General features: G+C 35.0%; 1 protein-coding gene and 1 pseudogene across 1 annotated transcript; both read right to left on the bottom strand.

Annotated features, from left to right (window-relative positions):
* Positions 1-1,759: 1,759 nt before the first annotated feature.
* Positions 1,760-12,728, bottom strand: LOC120139003 (methylesterase 10). The gene is made up of 4 exons (XM_039154359.1): positions 12,296-12,728; positions 12,085-12,222; positions 11,695-11,999; positions 1,760-1,777 (listed from the first exon to the last, which is right to left on the bottom strand). The coding sequence occupies exons 1-3, from the start codon at positions 12,662-12,664 to the stop codon at positions 11,718-11,720; spliced, it is 789 nt and encodes a 262-aa protein (XP_039010290.1). The 5' UTR covers positions 12,665-12,728; the 3' UTR covers positions 1,760-1,777; positions 11,695-11,717.
* Positions 12,729-15,368: 2,640 nt separating this feature from the next.
* Positions 15,369-20,068, bottom strand: LOC120138991 (annotated as a pseudogene).
* Positions 20,069-20,552: the final 484 nt, after the last annotated feature.

Raw genomic sequence — 20,552 nt, 5'->3', positions numbered from 1 at the left:
GTATGGTTCATTCACGATCGGGCATAAGAAAGGCATGCGGAACCACGCCCATGATTGTAGAAGCAGAAGACATCCACCGATAGCAGTTTTCTTATAATTCGCCGCCCGACACATTTCTCTAAAGAGAAATGCCAAAACTGCAGCACCCCAACTATATCTTCCAGCTTCATCAAAATCGATCAGATGCCGCAACCACATACAATGCACCTGGTTGCGAGATTTTTCGGGCATCAATATTCCTCCAATTATTCGTAGAATATATGCCCGAGCACATGCCTTTGCTTGATCCTCTGAAGCATTTTCATTTAAAACCTCAAAATTAGCTTTCAACCAAGATAAAGCTATTCTACCTCCATTAAACTCTGGCGGAGCAGCTCCAAGATAATCAATGCACATTGATTGCCAATCACCATCCGCCATACCACACATCATATTTCCGTCGACGGGAAGCCCCATATGCATAGAGACATCCTCCAATGTAATTGTTGCCTCTCCACATGGAAGGTGAAAAGTGTGTGTCTCGGGCCTCCACCTCTCAATCAGTGCAGAAATTAGGACAGGTTCGAGTTTGCAACCGCCTATAATTGTTGCAATATACCCGAACCCGGCAGAAGCCAAATATGGCAAAATACGTTCCGGTGTCGGTATACGTGAATTTTTAATAAAAGTTTCTAAAATACGATCAGCATCCTAAATAATATATATTATAAAAAATAAAAATTAATATAAATTCATAATAACTTTAAAATAAAAATAAATTTAAATATTAACATTAATTATAAAAATATTACCATATCGCTAAAATGTCTGGAGATATGATCAATATCCAATCGCAACAGCATTTCGTTTTCCATTATAACTGTAGACAAAACAATATAATTAGCAAAAAAAATTAATAATTCTAAATAAATAATAATTATATAAATATTATTTTAATAAAAAAAATAATATTTACATAAATATATTAATATAAAAATAATAACTATTTAAAAAATACTAATATAAAAATAAATTTCTTACCACTAATAACAAATTTAAAACTTAAATAGTTGGAGAATTTGAGTTATATAAGAGAGGAGAAGATGATTTTGGTGTGAAGAATGAGTGAGGGTTGAGGGGTTTATATAGGGGAGGAGGAGAGGTAGTTAGGAAAAACGGATGGGGGCATTTATGACATTTAATGGAAGGCGCGTCCCCGGGGATGCGCTTTCCACACGTGTCTGTTGATATGGCAAAGGCGCGTCCCCGGGGACGCGTCTTTCACACGTGGCATCCAGCTCAGCGAAAACACGGGTAAAGCGCGTCCCCGGGGACGCGCCTTTGCCAACTCAGCAGAAAGGGTGCTAGTTTTGGAAATATTGGTCAAACGGTGTTAGAAAGGTAAAATTAAAAACTAACGGTGTCAGTTATGCCCAAATGTTTCTACATTAAGTCACGCACAGAGAAATGTCCCCATCACTTTAAATGCGCCAATGCAACCCAAAATACCCCACCAAATTATCTTCAACGTTTTTCAAATAATAAGAGAACAATATTCATATAAAATTTATCTCCACATTTTATGCTTGTTGTAATAAATAATACAAAAATGGAAAATGATGACAAGCTTTTATCACCAAATCTTGGATATTGTATAGTTTATATTGTTGTAATTAATATTACAAATGTAACCCCTAGATTCGGCCTAGAAGATATGTTCGAATCTAGGCGGTCACATGTCGTATACAAAATTCATTTTTAGATTCAAAATACACTTAAAATTCATTTATGTAAATAAAATGCAAATAACAGTAAAGTACGAAAATAGCTATCAGAAAAGTCCATGTGGTAGATTTATATAGACAACAACGTCGAAACAAAATATCTGTAATAAAAATGCGTGAAGACAATAGTAAAAATATATGTCACCAAAGTATAACAAAAAGGGCATACAGAAATATACAATGATACAAAAGTAAGGAGATATCAATCCTCTTTATGCCAAACCCTTAGTCTACTACTGGTACTATTTGAAAAGTTAAAAATTAAAGAATGAACTAAAAAACATAGTGTGCTCCTTATGGTGTATAAAATATTCAGATAAATACTTCAATAAAATTTATTTTATAAAAATATGCACTTTAAATATAAACACTACCCACATCCGAACACAAAATGTATAGGTTCCCCTAAACCATACACCCACATGTACGCCCGGTAAAGACCTTATACTGATAGTATAAGGGCCTGCGGTAATGTCTTAGCCAATGCACAAAGTAGAGGTACTTGCAGTAAGGTCTTACAAGTCAAAGGTTATGCCTTAAATGCTTCCTCCAATTATACCCTCAATGATAGTAAATATGCATGAATTTGGTAAGTTAATTAAATAAAACATTAAAACATGCCATTTTTCTGAATCAGATACAAAAATATGGTAACTAGAGATCATGCCAGAATATGCGATAAATCATATATCAGAAATCAGAGTATGCGATAAAACAAATTTCATGCAGTCATAATATTTAAATTTTCAAAACAATTCAGACAAATGATTTAAAATAGTATTGTAACACCAATATGAACACACTTGTATCAATCTGAGAAGTTTGGGACGGTAGCCTATCCTCGGGTTTGTCTATCACGATTAACGGTAGTGCTAGACCCTACGAATCAAAAAACCTATCTCAAAATCCTAACAAAAATAAATAATAAAAAAAATTTAAACAACTTACGAAAACCTACTTGTCACTCTCGCATAACATGTACTTGTTGATCTGTCGAATGTGAAGTATCGGATATAGTCGATCCTCGATTAGGGGAATCACGGGTGCCTTCACAAAAATATAATCATAGATTAATGCCATAATCAAATCCCAAATAAATAAGTAGAAATGTTAAAAATTCTAAGAATTTTCATATTAACGAGCTTGATTAAGGGTTTTCGGGTCAGAATTTGGTAAAACGGACCGCAAAATCGGATTCAAGACGTCAAAAAATGTCAAGAGTGTGTTTTTGAAAAAGTTAACTATGGTCAACGATCAACGATGATAGTCAACAGTGCGGTGCAGTGCGGAACAATGCAACGCGACGCAGTGCGGTTCAGCTCGGTTGGACCGGCTTAGTTCGACTCAGTTGGAATGATTCAGGTTGGCTCTATCTGACTAGGTCAGTTTAATATTGGGCCGAGTGGATTAGACGGGTAAAACATGTAGTAAGACAAGTCAAACAGGTCAGCAAACGGGTCAGCGGGTCGGTTTGACCCGCTTCTAGAAACCCACTAAACGGTGGACTTCCCTCACGCACAGCGGTGGCACGTACGGTCTTAGTTTTGGTCGAAAAAATTACAAAAAAATATTTATAAGTGTTTTAAGGCACTTACCAACCTCAGTTCACACTTGTGAATGACGAAGAGCCCGATTAAGCTTCGCAGAAAACTTGTTATCGTTTACTCCTCCTCAAGTCGGTTACGTCGGAAACAAAGAGGCCACCGTTGGACTTGGGATGACACAAGGACTTTAATGATATTAGTAGTGTCAACAACGGAGTTTCAGTCAGAAGTAAAATGACGTTTAAGTATTCTTGGCTTAAGTTTTCCAAATATGGAAGGTTGAAGAGAGATAGTGTTTTAGTTTCTAGAAATGGAAATTCTGGGTTTCATGAGGGTTTTATACCCCATTAAAAGAAAATGATATTATTATATCATAAGCCCTTAGCTCTTGAAACTTTTTGATTTGGGTTTGAATTTAACTAAAGTTTTATTTTGACTCTCGAATTTTGCCAAAATTCTTAAATTAATCTTCATATTAAAATTAAGAAAAAATTTACCCTAGAATTGGCGTGTGACAACTCACCCCCTTTAAAGAAATTTCGTCCTCAAAATTTACATTGTCTGAACATATACATAAACAAAGCCTCCATCGACTCCAATGTCTCCCATGTAGCCTCTGCGGTTGCTCCATTGAACTTTAACCATCGGAGTCCTCCTGTTCTGAAGAACTCTCATGTCTCAGTTTAAAATCTGAACAAGTTCCTCCTCGTAAGACATATCTCATCTCAAGTCTACCTCATCAATCTGAATGACATGACTTGGATCCATATGGTATCATCTCAGCATAGAAACATGGAAAACATCATGAATACGGCTAAGCTGAAGAGGCAATTCAAGTTGATAAGCAACATGTATCTCGGACTCAAATTACCCTTGGGTCCAAAATTTAGTACCTTCTTCTACGGAGACATCTTCAGAAAAACTTGATCCCTGACCTCAAACTCGATGTCTTTCCTCATCTGATCAATATATGACTTCTGTCTATCAAAGGTCTCTCTCAGGTGATCATGGATTAATATGATAGTATCATCAGTCTTCTGGACTAACTCTGTGCCCAAAATCCTCCTATTATGCAACTCGGTCCAACATATAGGAGTACGACATTTACGTTCATACAGAGCCTCATATGGTGCCATGCGAATGCTAGCCTACTAGCTGTTATTGTAAGCAATCTCTGCTAGTGGTAGAAAGTTTTCCCAACTACCACGAAAGTCAATTACACAACCCCGTAACATGTCTTCCATAACCTATATCACCCTCTCAGACTGACCATTAGTCTAAGGAAGAAAAGATGTACTGAAGTTCATACGAGTACCCAGGTCCTCATGTAGAGCCTCCGAAAATCTAGAAGTCAACCTCGGATCTCGATAATAAATAATAGACAAGGAACATCATAAAGTCTGACAATCTCAGATATATACAACTTAACCAACTTGTTCAGAGGATAATTAACTCGTATCGGTATAAAGTGAGCTGACTCAGTAAGTCTATCGATAATCACCCAGACTGAATCCTTTTTTGAAGGAGTTAGAGGTAGACCAATCACAAAATCCATCATAATCTGCTCTCATTTCCACTTCCAGAACCTGTATCACCCTCTCAGACTGACCATCAGTCTGAGGAAGAAAAGATGTATTGAAGTTCATACGAGTACCAGAGACTCCCAAAATCTAGAAGTCAACCTCGGATCTCGATAATAAATAATAGACAAGGAACATTATGAAGTCTGACAATCTCAGATATATACAACTTAGCCAACTTGTTCAGAGGATAATTAACTCGCTTCGGCATAAAGTGAGCCGACTCAGTAAGTCTATCGATAATCACCTAGACTGAATCCTTTTTTTGAAGAAGTCAGAGGTGGACCAATCACAAAATCCATCGTAATATGCTCTCATTTCCACTTTAGAATCTTAATAGGCTGTAATAGGCCAGACGGATGCTGATGCTCTAATTTGATCTTCTGACTAGTCATACACCTTGCTACATAATCAAAAATATCTTTCTTCATACCAACCCAATAGTAACACTCCTTAAGATTCTTGTACATCTTGTCTCCACCAGGGTGCATAGCATAAGGGATAATATAGGCTTCCTGAAGAATTATATGTTTTAACTCATAATCTCTAGGAACAAAGTAACGGCCATAGACATAATTCCCTCATGATCAAGAGTATAATATGAACTCGAACACTGCTCAACATGCTCGAAAATGAAAAGAAAATATCTATCCAAAAGTTGATTAGCCTTAATCTTATTGGCTAAGGTTAGCTTGACTTGTAACTCTGCCAACAGACCGCCATCATCATATAAACTCAACCTGAAAAATAATGTTCTCAGATTAGATATTGTTTTATAGCTTAAGGTATCGACCATCACATTGGCCTTGTCAGGTAATACTCTATCTCGCAATCACTATCTCACAATCACTATCTTTCAAAAGCTCCAACCAGCGACGCTGCCTCAGATTCAACTCCTTCTGAGTTAGCAAATACTTCATACTCTTGTGATCAGTATAAATATAACACTTCTCTATAGAGATAGTGTCTCCAGATCTTCAGATCAAAGATCACTGCAGCTAACTCCAAATCATAGGTGGGGTAACTGCACTCATATGGCTTTAGCTGACAAGACATATAAGCTACAACATTTTCATCCTGCATCAGAACATATTCCAATCCAGAATGATAAGTATCACTGTAAACTAAAAAATCCTTTCCAGACTCTGACTGAATCAACACTGGAGCTTTGTCAGAACAGTCTTCAGTTTTTCAAAGCTAGCTTGTTAATCATTGGATCAGAAAAATAGAACGTCATTTCTCAACAACTTCGTCAGAGGAGCTGCAATGATAGAGAAACCTTCCATAAAACGATGGTAATAGCCAGCTAAGCCCAAGAGGCTACGGATCTTTGAGACTTTATTAGGTTGCTTCTAGTTTAGAATCGTCTCCATTTTACTCGAGTCCACTGTAATACCCTCAACAGATACAATATATCCCATAAAAACAACCTTACTGAGCCAGAACTCGCACTTGGTCAACTTGGCATACAACTTATGCTCCCTCAAAGTATGCAAAACGATCTTCAAATGATTTTCATACTTTGATTCAATTCGAGAATATACCAATATGTCATCAATGAACATGACAACAAATTGGCCTAGATAGAGTCGAAACACCCCATTTATCATATCCATTAAGGTAAAAGAGGCATTAGTTACCCCGAATAACATCATAAGAAACTCATAATGTACATATCAATTGCAGAAAGTAGTCTTTGGGATGTCAGAATCTTTCACCTTGAGTTGGTAATAACTAGACCAAGTCTATCTTTAAAAAGATGATAGCCCCTTGAAACTGGTTAAATAGATCATCAATCCTGGGTAGAGGATATTTGTTTTTAACCGTAAGCTTATTTAGCTTATTGTAGTTAATACAGAGTCTCAATGTCATATTTTTCTTCTTGACAAAGAGAACTGGAACTCCCCATGGTGAAACGCTGGGACGAATGAATCCCCTATCTACCAACTCTTGAAGTTGAACTTTCAGTTCTTTAAGCTCCTTAGGGGTCATATGGTAAGGAGTCATAGAAACTGGCATCGAATCGAAATAAACTTCAATCTTAAACTCAACATCTCTATTCGGTAGTAAACCATGTAACTCCTCAAGAAAATATTAAGAAAATCTTTAACGATCCAGATTCCCTCAATGTCAGATCGGGAACCCTTGATATCCAGAATATAAGCAATGAAGACCTCAAAACCCTTCATGATAATCTTTTTAGCTATTAAAGCAGATACAACATTTGTTAGGAATTCACGATGTTCCCCAATCATCATTATCTTTCAGCTTACAAGAGTATTCAGATGAACTCTCTTGGTCTCACAATCGAGATTACCTCGATGCTTGTCCAACCAATCTATTCTAAGTATCAAGTCAAACTCGTCTAACGACAACTCTATCAGGTCACCAAGAAGATCTCCCCACAAACCTCTATAGGATAACCTCTATAGATTCGATCCAGGTCTATTGATTGATCTATGAGACTCTAAACTGTCATAAAACTCCCAATATTCTCAACCAGGATACCAAGTCCCCTAGATACAGAGCATGATATATAGGAATAAGTAGAATCAGAATCAAATAAAGCAAAGTATAGAACTGAATAAATAGTGACAATACCTGTAATCACATCATGCTCATCACTATCCTAACAAAGTTTGGTTGTATATAACAATCCAGGCTGTTTGGACCTAGTCCGAGCTGTACCCCCACTCTGAGAAAGTCGTCCCCTACTAGTAGACCCAGACACTCTCTTTTGATTACGACCCCCAGGTAGAGTCTGAACTGTACTCTGAGTATGAGCAGATGTCTAAACTGATGTCTGAGTGGTGGGATATGGCTCTGGACAATCCCTCAATAAATGATCTCTAGATCCACATCTAAAATATGCACCAATATTCTTCCTGCACTCTCCAAAGTGACGTCTTCCTCAATACTCACAAGTGGACAGAGGCGGTGCTATAGAAGAACCACCCTAACTAGAAACTAAAAATATCAGAGTGGCTGACACTGCAGGCCTAGAACTCACACAACTTCTCTGAGAATACTCGCCCTTACCTCTCTTTTTGGGACATGCATAAACATTACCAGAGCTAGAAGGTCTCCTGAATCGGTCTATATCTCTATCTGGGTCTCTGTCCCTATCTCGATATATGTCCCTCTTACGCTCTATACTCACTCGCTCTAACTCAGTAGTCTTGGCTATATCAACCAAGGTATCAAAGTGCCTCGCCCGATGGGTAGCAATTTGATCTATGTTCTCATACCTCAGTCCATTTTCAAACCTTAAGCATTGATCCACCTCATTGTCCATTAACCTCGGAGCATAACGACTCAGTCTGATAAACTCAATCTCATAGTCCATAATAAATATGTCAACTTGCTCTAAGCTCTGAAAATCCTAACATCGTTCCTGTAAGTATCTCTCTCCGATATAGTGACTCCGAAAATGTCCCTTGAAAAGGTCCAAAGTCAACTGATCCCTCATAATACTCCTGGAAATTAAATTCCACCATCTCATCGCTTCCATCCTAAGCAAAGCTAGTGCTGCCTTCAACTTCTGCTCTGTCATCAGTTTTATCTCATCTATAATTCTCTCGATGTCCTCCAACCATTACTCATAATCTTACAAAGGTTCCCCAATCAAGCCCTTAAACGGAACCACTCTAGAACCCACTAAAGATGTAGTTATATCCACAACATATATACTAGCAGAATCTCTAGTTACCATCTGAAAAATGCGGTAGATAACCCTGTCTAGGGCGCCCTAATCCATCTCAGTATACTCGTCCTCAATAATGTGACGGTCTCTCGCAAGTGTAACTAGATCTTCTCGGGAAGTAGATGGATGGACACATGGAGCAGGAGGATCACTGGCTAACGTTGTATCTTCAAAAGAAACATAAGGTTGAGCCGCTCGGCCACGACCACGGCCTGTCCTCGACCCTTCATCGAAACAGATCTAATATGCTCTAATGAAAGAATTTAAACATAAGTTAGCCTGACATTAGAAATCTCAAATCCGTTTAAAACTTGTAAAATAAGGTGACACGATATTTGTAAATTTCAAAAAAAATATTTTTAAAAATACGGTATTTAGACCCATTCACATTCCGAGTGTTTAAAATTGAAAGCTCTGATACCACAAGTTTAACCCCCTAGACATGAACTAAAAGATATGCTTGAATCTAAGCAGTCACATATCGTATACAAAATTTATTTTCATATTCGAAACACACTTAAAATCCATTTCTGTAAATAAAATGTAAATGATATTAAAGTACATAAATAATCATCAGAAAAGTCGAAACAAAATATCGGTAATACAGATGCGTGAAGACATTAATAAAAACACGTGTCACCAAAGTATAACAAAAAAGGTATACATAAATATACAGTGATCAAAAGTGAGGAGAGATCGGTCCTCTTGATGCCAAGCCCGCTAGTCTATTGCCTAGTACCATATGAAAAGTTAAAAATTAAAGAATGAGGTAAAAAAACCATGTGTGCCTTTTACGGTGTATAAAATATTCAGACAAATACTTCAATAAAATTTATTTTATAAAAACATGCACTTTAAAATATAAACACTACCCACATCCGAACACAAAATGTGTAACCCCTAAACCATGCACTCACATGTATGCCCGGTAAGGACCTTATATTGATAGTATAAAGGCATGTGGTAAGGTCTTAGCCAATGCACAAAGCAGAGATACATTCGGTAAGGTCTTACAAGTCAAAGACTAGGCCTAAAATGCTTCCTCCAATCATACCCCAATGATAGTAAATATGCATGAATTCAATAAGTTAATTTTATAAAACATTAAAACATGCCATTTTTCATAATCAAATACAAAAATACGGTAACCAACCATAATATACGGTAAATTAGATATCAGAAATCATAGTTTGCGATAAAACATATTTCATGTAGTCAAAATATTTAAAATTTTAAAACAATTCAGATAGAGGATTTAAAACAATATTGTAACACCAATAGGAACATACTTGTACCAATCTGAGATGTTTGAGACGATAGCCCATCCTCGGGTCTGCCTATCACGATTAGCGACAGTGCTAGACCCTACGAATCGAAAAAACTATCTCAATATCCTAACATAAAATAAATAATAAACTTAAATTAAACAACTTAGAAAAATCTATGTGTCACTCTTGCAGAATGTGCAAGCTACTGATCTGTCAAACGGGAAATACCGGATCTGGTATACCCTCAATCAGGTGAATCACAAGTACCTTCATGAAAATATAATCCTAGATTAATTACATAATCAAATCCCAAATAAAGAAACATAAATGTTAAAAAAACACTAAGCATTTTCAGTTTAACGGGCTCAATGTGAGGGTTTTTTTTGGGTTTTAATTTGGCAAAACGGGCTGCAAAATCAGACTTAGGACGTCGAAAAATATTAAGAGGGAGGTTTTCAAAAAAAGTAAACTCTGGTCAATGATCAATGGTAACAGTCAACAGCGTGATGCAATGCGGAACTGTTCGGCGCGGTTCAATGTGATTCAGCTCAACTGTACTGATTTGGGTTGGGCTAGTCTAACTGGGACAGTTTAGGATTGGGCTAAGTGGATCAAACGAGTCTAACAGGTCAGGCAAATGGGTCAAATAGGTCGGCAAGCGCGCCAACGGGTCGATTTGACTCATTTCTAGAATCCCACCAAGCGGTGAACTTCCCTCACGCGCAGCGACGGTGCGTGTGGGCTTAGTTTCGATCAAAAAATTACATAAATTTTCTTAAAATTATTTAAAAGCTTTTTAAGGCACTTACCAACCTTAGTTCACACTTGTGAACGACGGAGATCCAAATTACGTTTCGCTGGAAACTTACTATCGTTCACTTCTCCTCACGCCGGCAATGACGGAAACAAAGAGACCATCATTAGACACATGATGACACAAGGACTTCAATGGTATGAGCAATGTCAACAACGAAGCTTCGATCGAAAGTAAAACATCATTTAAGTGTTTTTTGCTTAAGTTTTTCAAAAATGGAATGTTGAAGAGAGAGTGTGTTTCAGTTTCCAGAAATGGAAATTTTGGGCCCTAAGAGGGTTTTAAACTATCAAAAGAAAATGGTATAATTATACCATAAGTCCTTGGCTCTTGAAACTTTTTGATTTGGGTCTGAATTTAACTAAAGTTTCATTTTGGCTCTCAAATTTTACCCAAATTCTTAATTTAATCCTTAGATTAAAATTAAGAAAAATTTAACCCCAGAAAAAATGATGACAAGCTTTTGTCACCAAATCTTAGATATTGTATAGTCTATATTGTTGTAATAAATAATACAAAAATGGAAAACGATGACAAGCTTTTATCACCAAATCTTAGATATTGTATAGTTTATATTATATTATACAATTTTCTAATTTTTTAAATTATAATACTGAAATTTAACTTCCACCTCAATTATGTTATTGGACTGTTAAAATTTAAAAAATATGAGAACATTGACAAAACGACATTGTTTTTATACGACTATTGATTCTAAACTTTAGGATGCATTGATGTTGCCATTGAATTCTTCAATATATCCATTTTTTATATTGTATTTTTTCAGTCATCACCGGCAGCCAATAATAGCATGTCATTAGTTGTTTTTACTACAGGAGGATCAATACTAAAACGTTTAAATTTCACTTAATTTTTTTATATCGATAATAAAATTAACTAAACTTATTCAAAATTAACGAAAATTCATCTACAAGTTCACCCTATCATATCGATAGGAGATAACTAGAATATATCAATATTTGACGGAGATGAAGAAGCAATTAGCCTAAATGAGAAAAATGTATTAAAACATTAGACTCAACAGTCAACGAAATCTGGCTCCGATGTCTTGTAAAAGCTGGGAAAGGTGTGAAGGCTTGGAAAGCATGACCATATGGCCGGCTTCCCTAATGACCTTCACGTCATTGGGCGGTGAGTTCTGAATCATCAACCGTTGAAACTCTTGTGTCATCACTTCATCTCCTTCTAATTCAATGAAAACTCGATCAACCGACCCGAACTTTTCTTCTGTTAACAAATTCCCACTCATCAAATCTTCCATGAACAGCCCACTCGGTCGTACCAGCATTTTCCCCAACTCCAAATCCTGCACTCAAATATCAATACCAAAGTCAAGCTCCTGCAAACACACATATAAATATGCTTAAACTGCATGAGTTATATTGACTCGCCTCTAATTGGCAGTACCGATAAGCTATGGCCTCCATGAATTTCGAACCAAAGAGAGCTGAAGTCGGTGGCCTGTCCAGGCCATTCTCAAATGTGAACTGACAATCCATTAAAGACTCCACTGTAGTCCTTTTGAAGTACTAAACCAACACAAGAAAAGGGTAAATTACAGGCGATATAAATAGCATATAATTGATTAAAAGGGGGTATTACTTCTTGTATGAGAGTCCCTGGTGGAGTGCTATGATGAGGCATGTATGCTGCAATGAAAACTGCAACTTTGATTTTGTTGGGGAACCTTTCCATGGCTAGAGAAATGCAGAGACCGGCATAGCTGTGGCCGACGAGAATGACCTTATGATCTGGTTCATCGGGAAGAGAAACAAAGAAATCCATTAATGGCTGCAAGTAATCTGAGAAAGAGGTGATCTCTTCGAGCCGCTTTGGATGAACCCCGGAAGCACCAAGGTCCAAGGTCGTCACTTGATGACCAGCCGTTTTAAGGAGACTCGCAACCTTGTACCAGCACCAAGCTCCATGGCAGCTCCCATGGATTAATACAAAGTGCCGTCTTCTCTCCATTTTCTAGCCTCTTTTTATTCTGATGTGTTTGCGATTAATGCATATCTCCCATTTGATAGACTTTGTATGTATGCATATAAACCCTTGCTCTATCTTATTTTAGGGAAAACTATTTTAGACTCCTCTTAATTTTGTTCTTTGATTCAATTATACCACTAAAGTTTCAATTTTTCAATTATAACACTAAACTTTAGTTCTATATTAAATTATATCACTCCGTCGTTAAGTCAGTAATAGGACGATGAAACGGTTGTCGATGTGGTCTGACATACCAAAACAATGTCATTTTGATGTGGATATTATGATGCCTGAGACGATGTTGTTTTACACACTGAACTATAAGCGCGCATCAATTTTGTCACTAGACTTTTAAGCATATTTCTTTTCTAACACTATTTTCCGACCGCCATCGGTAGCCAAGCACTCTCTGTCATCTATCATATTTCGCTATAAAATCAGTACCGAAATGTTCATATTTTATTTCTCTTTCTTCTCATAGGGATTGATTTTCCATGAAACATACTCAAAATCGATGAAAACACATTTAAAAGTTCAATGTATTAATGCTATGATCCCTTTCAATGACCATTCAGTGAGGTTTGTTTTGAGGTATGTTGTTCATCTTGTCAAAATAATGTTTTTCACCGTTCAAATTTTTGAACAAACATCACAAATTATGTAAATCTAAGAAAGTCTCCAAACATCTAAAAAATGATAGTTTTTTTTTTGGTTAATTTCGTTGATTTTGAGTAGGTTTTGTGAAAAAGTAATCATTTCAAAAGAATGATCAGTGAATGTGAACATTTTGGTATCGATTTTGCAACGAAAAACAATATGTAGGTTTTGTAGAAAACTAATCATTTCAAAAGAATGATTACTGAAATGTGAACATTTTGGTATCGATTTTGCAACGAAAAACGATCTATGATGGGTGGTAATTGACTGCCGACATTGGTCAAAAAGTGCAATATCAAAAAAGTAAATTGTTTAAAAAGTTCAGTGACATAACGATACATCTCTAAAGTTTTGTGTCTAAAAAGTCATCGTTTTAGGCATCAAAATATTCTCACTAAGATGATGTCGCTTTGGTGTGACATGTCACATAAACAATCGTTAGTCATGTTATCGTCTCATTAATGACTTTATGGTGGAGTGGCAAAATTAAATATAAAACTAATTTAGTACTATAGTTGACAAAATTAAAAGTTTAGTAATATAAGTAAGTCAATGGACAAAAATAAGTGGTATTTTAAATAGTTTTACTTAATTTTATAAGAGGAATGGGCCGAAGATTCTTGAGAGATTGAACTCAAAATGAAGTAAAAGGTCGAGTATTTTGTTCAAATAATAATAATATAAGTTTTTCTACTCAACACGTGATTCAATAATGTTTAAAAAAAATTCTCCTCTCTCTCTTTCTTTTTTCTTTTACAATTTTGTAAATTTTATTGATCAATTCAATTTTTTTAAATTTTGTTTAATTAGTGACGGCATCGATTTTGATATTGATTGTCACTCATTGATTATTTTTTTAATAATAATAATTATATTTTTATGACATGTTATCTTCCTTTATGACACGTTTATCTCAGACTTTGTGACACGTTTTTCTCTGTCTTTTAATAGCTTACGGTTTTTGCCCTTTTTTCGTTAATCTTTTTTCACAGGGTTAGATTTGTCATCGTCACGACTGATGAAGATGATACTTATTTGTTATCATGCTGATCTTCCCTGTTTTGGACCCTCAGATTGATTTGGATACGCGTTTTGCGCTCGTGGATAGTTTTCTCATGTCACTTGACTCTGATTTGCAATTTGTCGACGGTCTTTCAATAGTTTCATCCCTTTTGTGATTCATTTACCAATGCAGTAGGATTTGTTCGTATCTTTATTTTATTAGAGCAGTAATTGTTTTTTTAACTTTTTCCTTTTTTGGTCATTGTGTGATCTAGGTAGCTAGTTTTTGTGTTAACAGTTATAAGAAAATGTTCTAATTATAATTTAGTTTACCTTTACAGTTATGCTTGAAAATCTTCATTGTAATTCTGAATATTTTCTATTTTTAATAAAACTGGTGGCTTTTTATCAAAAAATAATATTCAAAATTTTATGTTTATAATTAATGTAGTAAATGCATATTAAATTCAAGTTTATTTAAGGGTAAACTATTTCAATGATCACTAATGTTTGGGTAAGTTTTCGTTTTCACCACTGATGTTTCAAAAGTTACAAATCGATCACTAACGTTATCGTTTGTTACAAATTGGTCGCTCGCCGTTACAGGCGTGACGAAAAACACACGTGGCCTGTTAACAGCAGTTAACAGACTTACCTGGATAGTATAATTACACAAATAGTCCATGTTATTTATATATTCTTTCAATTTGATCATAGTTTTAATAAATTAAAATATATTTATTTTTAATTCTTATAGATAATGATATATTTTTAAAAAAAAGGAAATCGAAAATTTAAAATTAGTTATAAAAATAAAAAAACAACATTTTTTAATGTTAGGGTAAACTAATAAAAAAATCACGTTTTTTTAAAATAAAATTAACATTTTTTGCTTCCCCAAACTTTTTTTTATTTTTTTTAAATAAATACTAACATGAACAAGGATATCATTTAAGGGTTGTCCAAAAACAATCATATAGTAAAACATTCCCTTAAAAATTGACAAATATTAATTTCACTTTGGTTTTCAAACAACATACCTGAAGTTAGAAACCAAGTGGTGGGTCACTATAAGAATCTCCAGCTTTGCAAGCTCTTTTGCAGGACATGCATGCACTCCACTGCCAAATGGCATGAAAGTGTTGGGTTTTGGGAAAACCTACATCATACAATGAGAATAACTCATCTAATGTATAACAAACCAAAAGAAAGGCCTTTAATCGTAAGCCATAAATGATTATACCAAACTCATAAATTAACCAGGGAAATGAAAATATCCAAACGCAGTGTATATGTCGAAAATACTTTAGTTTCTGTTCACACCTCAAACCTTGAAGGATCGAATTTCCGGGGATGGAGGAAAATGTCAGGATTGTGATGAATGTTTCTGAACAGAGGCAGCACTTTCCAACCTTTCGGAATAAGGTAACCTGTTATTTTAGAGTTAGCAATTGCCTTATATGCCATTTTATGTTCAGTTTTATTTGACGTCCGAAATGCTTTTTTTTATGTGTGTGTACATGAGTTGATTTATTCTTACTTTTGTATTCCACATCAGCGACTGCTTCTCTAAAAGTGAAGGATATGATGCTTGCCATTCTCCTCAGTGTCTCTAATATAACCTGACCCAGTCAAATACTTTCCACTGTTAGCCAAGATTTGGGTATCTAAATCCAACTTAGGGGATTCAACAAAAAAAGAACAAAAATCACGGTTCTCAGTCACCTTGTAAGCAGGGTCGTGGCTGAGCCGACACAGGGCCCCACAAAAATAGGGCTCTTGAAATACTGTTGTAATAAACCAGACCTTTGGCCTTTGGGGAATACGAAAACATCACCCTTTTTAATACTGCTCATTAATATAATACAACATTGGATGCGGGCATCGATCTGCTTTGTGTTCCGTGTGATTGCAGACAATGCGCTCCTTTGTCTGCCAGTTACTACAATTCACTGGTAACCTAAGCAGTGTGCTCGTATTTCCCCACTACTTTTTCTCTTCTTATTTACTCGACTTGAAACTTCATAAGCATTGATTATAGAAAATAGGAGCCCATTAAAAGAATTTGCATAGGGCCCCATTATACCTAGCCACTCCCTGCTTGTAAGTAATTGGCATATTCCTTATGTTTGACCAACTCAGAGGTTGATTGCTTTCTTCAATCAATCTTTTAATTGCCTTGTGTTCAGCCTACAAAGACAGTCTCACCCATTAGTTTTATTAAGATTATGCTCCCTGGACATAGAATTTCTATGACAAAGACCATCAATAAATGATACTATAGTGTTCATAAAGAAAGAGATACGGTTCTAGACACTGGAAGAAAAAATGGATTGTTCAAGGCCCTACCTTGACTGCGGATTGTCATGGAGGTACTTGAAAATCCATGTCATAACACTAGCCGTGGTGTCCTGAGCAGCAAAAAGAGTTCTGATGATGTTATCGGTGATTTGATCATCGGTTAAAACTTCACCTTTTTCATCCTTGGAATTCAACAGACAACCCACCAGATCCTTTTCGAGCAACTTTGTAACACCCCAACCCGTACCCGACCCGAATACGAGTCCGAGGTGTCACATTGACTTTTAAAACCTTGACACTTAAAGAAAATTCCCGGGAAATTTAAAACTTTATTTAAAACAAAATACTTTAATTTACATAGAAGAGACTACAAAATACAAACTCGATCAGAGTGCTCATAATTAACGACTTATTACATGCCAACACTCTATACACAACAAAATACATACTTTGTCGATTACTTCTGATCTGGTCTTCTAGTAAAAATAATATCCTTGCCACTTCTATTCTTGCTCTTCACGTTTCTTGGTACCTACGTGTAAATCACTTACACGCTAAGTCATAGACTTAGTGAGGCAATAAATAAACATGTAACAATAGTTTCATGAATATGCATTCTTACCATTTGATCATGATATTTCAATATGCATGGATATATTTCCTATGACATATATAACCAAGTCATGCACACATGAAACTTACCTTTATGCATCACTTTCACTTTAATTTATATTTCAATTGTCGTTGTTGTCGCCCATGTATATTATTGAGAATAGAGGTATGTGAGTATATTGAGGTTGTACACCAAAACTGTCACCACAACTCGTATAAATTCCCTCATGGGGCACCGAACATTTGTTCAGTATTCGTCCCGAAGGACTGCTATATATGTCCCGTAGGACCACTACGTACCGAAGGACTACGTCCCGAAGGACTACAATACCCTCGACTCTTGGCATGCCAACTATACCTATAGCTCTCGTATCATATACTATGGGCATTTACGATGAATACTTTTCTCATCACTTGTTCTTTCTTTTCTGTCACATACCACATGTATGTGTAACCATGTATTTCATATCATATCACATGTATCATGTATTGCATATTCATATATCATTTCATATACTCACATAACTTATCTCATTTCACATTGATCATGTCTCATAGCATATATCACATATGCATATAATCATGTATATCATATCATATATCTTATGTTTCATGCTCTTATGTCTATGCATATCATATAACATATATAATAACCTATACCCATTTCATGTATTCATGCATATATATAAGAATCACAAATCAATTAACATTTTAAGAGTCACTTTTTACCATAGTAACTCCATCACTAGCTCATCGCAAGCCAATGTTCAATAATATAAGTACAATTAAAATTGCACTCACCTTAGCCTTGCTTTGATTCGATTATAATCCTTTGATTATTCCGGAACTTGTTTAGGCTCAATATCTACATAAATATAACATTTCAAAACAACTATCAGAAGCCTAAACCTTAAACTTGATGTTAACAACTTAAGCCAGATTATTGAACCCAATTTCATTTTTCCTTTAGGGGGAATCGATACCCCCCAGGGAGAATCGATACCCCCTGGACATACTGGAAATTTTCTCGTTCTAGAAGGGGAATCGATTCCCCTTCATAGGGTATCGGTTCCCTATGCCCAGAAATTGTATTTTAAGCCCGAAAATCATAAATTTTCACTTAATTCTTATATTTTAAACCCCTATCATGTCATTAAACTCAACTACCATTACTTAAACCAACTTATATCCATGAAAATCATCTATAACTTCAAAATCCTATTCTTCATATGAAATTCAAGAATCATACTCAAATTTCAATATGTTCTAAATACAATTCTAACACTTCATATTCCTTAATTAGCATGATGACAAGTCAAATTTAACTTCAAATTCAACTTATCAACTCTATTTCAAGATTTCATATAAAAACTCATTTTCTTAAATCTCTTATAACTTCTTCATCTTTTGATTATAAGACAACTTAAGCTTTCCTTAAGCTTAGTTATCATCTAATGATCAAAACATAACCTTTAATTTAACAAATAATCAACAAATCAGAAAACCCTTACCTTTGCCTAGCTTCCACGGTGGGGAGAAGAAGAAAGGAAGAAGAAAGAGTTTTCAGATAACTCTTTCCCCCACCCCCACGTGATTCATTCATATTATTGGGGGGAAAATATCTTTTATGCTAAATGATCATTTTTCCCTTTAATTCCTTTGATAATTACTAATAACTTTCAGGAAACATTTCTGAACAAATCATTGGACTATACAAATATCATACTTAAATCACTAAACTCTGAAGTTTTATGATTTAGTCACTAACCCGTATTTTGGGATGTTACAAACTTCTACTCCTTCCTTTCACTTATGATACCACTCAATATCTTTCTTAGCCTCTTTCTTACCTGCAGGGAATTCGTATAAATTACATGAAATATGAAAGAATTCAAGGAGTCAACTAACAGAGATGAGATCGTTATTACATGTAATGCCTTTCTGTATGGAGTTCCAGGGATGTTTGTAGGGAAGAAATTGTAGCCTTTGTCGATTATGAAGTAGTTCTTCTTCAGCTCCTCTCGATATCCAGCCTCTAGACTAGGGATGGCAACTCAACCCGAACCCGACCCGATCGGGTCGATTTTATTTTTTAAAAAATCGGGTTCGGGTCGGGTTTAGGGTGGAAAAAATCCGACCCGACCTGAAATATACATATAATTTTATCCTATATATTTAGGAATAATTATAATAATACCCCTCTATATATAATTTTTTTCAATTAAGTCACTGTTTTTATTGAATAAAAATATATATATATTTTTTATTATTTCGGGTCGGGTCAGATTTCTAAGTCATATATTCGGATTTCTAAGTCATATATTCTAAGTCATATATTAAAAATATTTTGGGTTCGGGTCGAAATTTTTTATTATATTTGGTATACAAATAGTAAACAGATTAGGTGACATTGTATTTTGGTATATTAACATGTTTGGTCCTTTATTATTTACATATTCTTTCAATTTAGTCCTACTTTTAATAAATTAAAATAAATTTAATCCCTCAATCGAATGATGCCACATGTCACCATTTGGTTAGAGGAATAACTTTACTTTACTTTATTTTAATTTAGTCATACTTTAATAAATTAAAATAAAGTTAGTCTTCCAACCGAATGATAACACGTGGCACCAGTGACATGTGACATCATTTAATTGGATGATTGAATTTATTTTAATTTATTAAAAGTAAGAATAAATTGAGAGAATATGTAAATAGCATGGACAAAATGTGTTATTATACCAGAATATTTAACTATTGTGTCACCTAATATGTTAATTGTTAATGGTAGTTAACTCGTGGTGACCGCATCTTAATTAAATAAAAACAAATGTGACCATTTTTTTTTTGAAATCAGTGAGAAAAAGTGGACAAAGCACAAACATAAGTGATCAATTATGTAGATAACCCAATTATAAATTACTATTTAAGTCAACTTACCATATTTATAGTACTAAATTTCAGGTTCATTAATGAAACTTGTTGAAAACATTTTGATATTTTGATATAACAAATTAAGTTAAATGAATTTTAAGATTTTCCAAAAAGGTTTTCTAAGTATATTCGATATAATTATTCGAATATCAAAATATTACTCCAAATCTTTCAAATGTCATTTTTAATCCTTACTCAAGTGTAAAATTAAGTTTTAATCTTAAAATAATTTCAAAACGATTTTACAAAATATTTCGAACCATCTCAAAGCCAAAAAAATTCCAGATTGCTCAGAGGGAACTGATTCCCCCCCAAGGGGGTACTGATTCCCCCCTGAATGGTTTGGCTCCGAGAATTCCAG

Source organism: Hibiscus syriacus, unplaced genomic scaffold (assembly GCF_006381635.1).
Source record: "Hibiscus syriacus cultivar Baekdansim isolate YM2019G1 unplaced genomic scaffold, ASM638163v2 tig00110718_pilon, whole genome shotgun sequence".
Taxonomy (NCBI): domain Eukaryota; kingdom Viridiplantae; phylum Streptophyta; class Magnoliopsida; order Malvales; family Malvaceae; genus Hibiscus; species Hibiscus syriacus.
The sequence above is the reverse complement of the archived record's forward strand: the minus strand, read 5'-3'. Positions and strand labels throughout refer to the sequence as shown.